The following is a 6000-nucleotide window of genomic DNA, read 5'->3' on the forward strand; positions in this document are numbered from 1 at the left end:
CTTACACTGTTGGTGGGAATGCAAGCTGGTGCAGCCACTCTGGAAAACAGCATGGAGGTTCCTCAAAAAGTTGAAAATAGAGCTACCCTATGATCCAGCAATCACACTACTGGGTATTTACACTAAAGATACAAATGTAGTGATCCATAGGGGCATGTGCACCCAAATGTTTATAGAATCAACATCCACAATAGCCAAACTATGGAAAGAACCTAGATGTCCATCAGCAGATGAATGGATAAAGAAGAAGTGGTATATATACACAATGAAATACTATGCAGCCATCAAAAGAAATGAAATCTTGCCATTTGTGACGACATGGATGGAACTAGAGGGTATTATGCTGAGTGAAATAAGTCAATCAGAGAAAGACAATTATCATATGATCTCCCTGATATGAGGAAGTTGAGAGGTAAAGTGGGTTTAAGGGGTAGGGAAGGAAAAAATAAAACAAGATGGGCTCAGGAGGGAAACAAACCATGACACTCTTTTTTTTTTTTTTAAGATTTTATTTATTTATTTGACAGAAAGAGATCACAAGTAGGTAGAGAGGCAGGCAGAGAGAGAGAGAGGAGGAGAAGCAGGCTTCCTGCTGAGCAGAGAGCCTGATGTGGGGCTTGGGATCATGACCTGAGCCAAAAGCAGAGGCTTTAACCCACTGAGCCACCCAGGTGCCTTTTTTTTTTTTTTTTTTTTTTTCCCCATAAGAGACTCTTAATCTCACAAAACAAACTGAGGGTTGCCAGAGGGAGACTGGTAGATAGAGGGTAGTTGGGTTATGGACATTGGGGAGGGTATATGCTGTGGTGAGTGCTGTGAAGTGTGTAAGCCTGATGACTCCCAGACCTGTACCCCTGGGGCTAATAATACATTATATGTTAATTTTTAAAAAAGAGAGAGAGAGAAAATGTCCTCTAAACAGTATCTTGATCTTGTGCCAGATCTGAATTTGACTTCTGATTCCTTTGCTTTTGGAAGAACACTGGTGAACAAGAGGAACTAAACTCCTTGCGAGAGCATGAAGCAGAGAATCTGAGAAGATTGCAGAAAATAATTCCAGCAAAAGCAGATATTAAAATGACAGCCAAGAAAACCAGAGCCTAGGGAAAGATCAAGAACAAATGGCATAGTTAGAGAATAGAAAGAAGAAAATGACCATTGAAAGTAACAGGGCAGGGACACCAGTGTGGCTCAGTCCGTTAAGCAACCAACTCTTGATATCAGCTCAGGTCATGACCTCAGGGTCCTGGGATTGAGCCCCATCGGCATGGAAATTAACCCTCCTGTCAAAGAAAAGTTCCCCCTGTCTGCCTATGCAAGCTTAATGCTTGAAGACTCCTCAAAAACCCCTTCTAAAAAAATAAAGTCTTTAATAATTTTTAACCCTTCAGGCATGAGACCACATGTCAGTAAGAAAACAATGTTTTAGAAATGCCCAATGCCAAGGAACAGCCTTGTGACAGTGACAATTGGTTCTCTGCTCATAGGATTTAGCATCTCTGACACTTTTCTGGTTCTCAATAATATAATTTAAAATGTGTTGCCCATATTGTCTATAAAATTACATTCCTTGAGGAGAATACTATATAGAACACATTTGTTATTGTCAGTTCTTCCTAACACAGGTACTTACATATAATTTATGTCCAATATTTGCTTGAAAACAATAAAAAAATCTCAGTGAAAACCAATGAGAAAAAAATATTTCAATCACTTTAATCGAGTGACTCAATAGACAAACCAAAAAGAAAATAAATAAGGTTTATAGACCCATAACCTATTACAATTTAGATTCATTGTACAAAATATCAGGATATACATTCCAAAAAACTTTTATTGTATTAACAATGTCAAATATTCCAGACAGCAAAATGTAAAACTATAGCATCATTTTTTGATATCCTTTTTAATAGAAGTTTTTGCAGTATCTGCATACACTTTTTGACCCCACAGCATTCCAGGGAAGTGAAATATGCAGTATATTCAGGTGAGGAAAGTTGGTATCACAGCTAGTAATAATTGACTATTCTATTTTTTAAGAGACTTTATTGATTGATTTGGAGCAAGAGAGCGTAAGGTGGGGCAAGGATCTGAAGCAGACTCCGCGCTGAACACAGAGCCCTATGCAAGGCTCAATCTCACGACCATAGGATCATGACTTGAGCCGAAACCAGCAGTCAGACACTTAACCGACTGAGCCACACAGGCACCCCGATAATTGATCATTCTTTCATTTGCAGATACCCATGAAAATGATCATTGTGCCAACTTTTTTGTGGCACGTTTTTTCCACTTGCAATTTTCCACTCCTTGGCAATGTCTGTAGTGAATACATGATTCCAAGGCTCAATGACTGATCCCACAATATGACAGGTGGACATTCCAAGATTCTGTCCAGCCATTAAACAGGAAATTCTTACCTGCTGTTCCAAAAGCTGCTGGAAGGTACAGCAGTATCAAAAATGCGCATCAAAAACAGACCCTTGGGGAGTGTCACCAATCCTTGTCTTCTGCCTGTTATGGGCTGAATGGTGTCCCCCAAATTCTTCTTCATATCCCCGACACAGACACCGTGAACTTGCTGGGGTAGACCAGAGGGTCAGTAACAGCAATGTACCTGTCGATGGAGATGAAGCACAAGTGGAAGAGAGAAGAGTAACAAAATGCCACATCGAAGCAGCTGTGCAGGGTACAAAATCTGGCTCCAAAGTACCAGCAGCTCTCCACGGACCTGACCATGCTGAAGGGCATGACGGTCACCCCCACCAGGAAGTCAGCACAAGCCAGAGAGGTGATCAAGAAATTGGCAGGAGAGTGCAGCTCCTTGAAATGCAAAACTGAAGTCATCACCAGGAGGTTACCAAACACAGCCAGCAAAGAGGCTAAGCCAGGCGCTGAGTACAGAATCACCCTGGATCCGAGTGAGTAGGAAGGTTTTTTTTTTTTAATTTATTTTTTATTTATTTTTGGCATAACAGTATTCATTATTTTTTCACCACACCCAGTGCTCCATGCAATCCGTGCCCTCTATAATATCCACCACCTGATAACCCAACCTGCCACCCACCCCCTCCACTTCAAACCCCTCAGATTGTTTTTCAGAGTCCATAGTCTCTCATGGTTCACCTCCCCTTCCAATTTCCCCCAACTCCCTGCTCCTCTATAACTCCCCATATCCTCCATGCTATTTGTTATGCTCCACAAATAAGTGAAACCATATGATAATTGACTCTCTCTTCTTGTCTTATTTCACTCAGCATAATCTCTTCCAGTCCCGTCCATGTTGCTACAAAAGTTGGGTATTCATCCTTTCTGATGGAGGCATAATACTCCATAGTGTATATGGACCACATCTTCCTTATCCATTCGTCCATTGAAAGGCATCTTGGTTCTTTCCACAGTTTGGCGACCGTGGCCATTGCTGCTAAAAACATTAGGGTACAGATGGCTCTTCTTTGGGGTAAATACCCAGGAGTGCAATTGCAGGGTCATGGGAAGTTCTATTTTTAATTTCTTGAGGAATCTCCACACTGTTCTCCAAAGAGGCTGCACCAACTTGCATTCCCACCAACAATGGAAGAGGGTTCCCCTTTCTCCACATCCCCTCCAACACATGTTGTTTCCTGTCTTGCTAATTTTGGCCATTCTAACTGGTGTAAGGTGATATCTCAATGTGGTTTTAATTTGAATCTCCCTGAGGCCTAGTGATGATGAATATTTTTTCATGTGTCTGATAGCCATTTGTATGTCTTCATTGGAGAAGTCTCTGTTCATATCTTCTGCCCATTTTTTGATATGATTGCTTTGTGTGTTTTGAGTTTGAGGAGTTCTTTATAGATCCTGGATATCAACCTTTTGTCTGTACTGTCATTTGCAAATATCTTCTCCCATTCCGTGGGTTGCCTCTTTGTTGTTTTGACTGTTTCCTTTGCTGTGCAGAAGCTTTTGATTTTGATGAAGTCCCAAAAGTTTATTTTCACTTTTGTTTCCTTTGCCTTTGGAGACATATCTTGAAAGAAGTTGCGGCTGATATTGAAGAGATTACTGCCTATGTTCTCCTCTAGGATTCTGATGGATTCTTGTCTCACGTTGAGGTCTTTTATCCATTTTGAGTTTATCTTTGTGTACGGTGTAAGAGAATGGTCGAGTTTCATTCTTCTACATATAGCTTTCCAGTTTTCCCAGCACCATTTATTGAAAAGACTGTCTTTTTTCCACTGTATATTTTTTCCTGCTTTGTCGAAGATTATTTGCCCATAGAGTTGAGGTTCCATATCTGGGCTCTCTACTCGGTTCCACTGGTCTATGTGTCTGTTTTTATGCCAGTACCATGCTGTCTTGGTGATCACAGCTTTGTAATAAAGCTTGAAATCAGGTAACGTGATGCCCCCAGTTTTATTTTTGTTTTTTAAAATTTCCTTAGAGATTCGGGGTCTCTTCTGATTCTATACAAATTTTTGGATTATTTGCTCCAGCTCTTTGAAGAATACCAGTGAAATTTTGATCAGAATGGCATTAAAAGTATAGATTTCTCTAGGCAGTATAGACATTTTAACAATGTTTATTCTTCTGATCCAAGAGCATGGAATGGTCTTCCATCTCTTTGTGTCTTCTTCAATTTCTTTCATGAGTGTTCTGTAGTTCCTCAAGTACAAATCCTTTACCTCTTTGGTTAGGTTTATTCCCAGGTATCTTATGGTTCTTGGTACTATAGTAAATGGAATTGATTCTCTAATTTCCCTTTCTGTATTTTCATTGTTAGTGTATAAGAAAGCCACTGATTTCTGTACTTTGACTTTGTGTCTAGCCATGTTGCTGAATTGCTGTATGAGTTCTAGTAGTTTGGGGGTGGAATCTTTTGGGTTTTCCATATAAAGAATCATGTTATCTGCGAAGAGAGAGAGTTTGACTGCCAATTTGGATACCTTTTATTTCTCTTTGTTGTCTGATTGCTGTTGCTAGGACTTCTAATATTATGTTGAATAAGAGTGGTGAGAGTGGGCATCCTTGTCATGTTCCTGATCTCAACGAGAAGGCTGCAAGCTTTTTCCCATTGAAGATGACATTTGATGTGGGTCTTTCATAGATAGATTTTATGAAGTTCAGGAATGTTCCCTCTATCCCTATACTTTGAAGCGTTTTAATCAGCAACGGATGCTGGATTTTGTCAAATGCTTTTCTGCATCAATTGAGAAGACCATATGGTTCTTCTCTCTTCTCTTATTAATTTGTTCTATCACATGGATTATTTGCAAATGTTGAACCATCCTTGTAGCCCAGGGATGAATCCCACCTGGTCATGGTGGATAATCTTTTTAATGTGCTGTTGGATCCTGTTTGCTAGGATCTTGTTGAGAATCTTAGCATCATGAGTAGGGAGTTTTAATGCAAGATCCATTCACACTCTCATAGCAAAGCTGCAGGACAGCAGGGTGGGAAAGATTGATGCTCATGGCTCTGGAGTTTGGTGCTTCCTGTCTTTCTGCCCTTCCTTATGGTGGGCAACAAAGTTTTTCAATTCTGAGAATTAAAAAAAAAATCAAACTTCATAATTGAGCAACTGCTTTTTTTTTTTTTAATTTTTTATTTTTTATAAACATATATTTTTTATATACATATATTTTTATCCCCAGGTCTGTGAATCACCGGGTTTACACACTTCACAGCACTCACCAAATCACATACCCTCCCCAATGTCCATAATCCCACCCCCTTCTCCCCAACCCCCTCCCCCCGGCAACCCTCAGTTTGTTTTGTGAGATTAAGAGTCACTTATGGTTTGTCTCCCTCCCAATCCCATCTTCTTTCATTTATTCTTCTCGTACCCACTTAAGCCCCCATGTTGCATCACCACTTCCTCATATCAGGGAGATCATATGATAGTTGTCTTTCTCTGCTTGACTTATTTCGCTAAGCATGATACGCTCTAGTTCCATCCACGTTGTTGCAAATGGCAAGATTTCATTTCTTTTGATGGCTGCATAGTATTCCATTGTGTAT

General features: G+C 40.0%; 1 protein-coding gene across 1 annotated transcript in view; it reads right to left on the reverse strand.

Moving 5' to 3' along the window:
* LOC131833165 (trace amine-associated receptor 6-like) overlaps positions 1-5453 on the reverse strand; it is a 46982-nt gene extending 41529 nt beyond the window's left edge. Inside the window, 2 exon segments of the mRNA XM_059176348.1 lie at positions 2564-2930; positions 5378-5453. Coding sequence (XP_059032331.1) covers positions 2564-2930; positions 5378-5453 — 443 coding nt within the window.
* Between the last annotated feature and the right edge of the window lie 547 nt (positions 5454-6000).

This window comes from Mustela lutreola, chromosome 6 (genome assembly GCF_030435805.1).
Source record: "Mustela lutreola isolate mMusLut2 chromosome 6, mMusLut2.pri, whole genome shotgun sequence".
NCBI classification, from domain to species: domain Eukaryota; kingdom Metazoa; phylum Chordata; class Mammalia; order Carnivora; family Mustelidae; genus Mustela; species Mustela lutreola.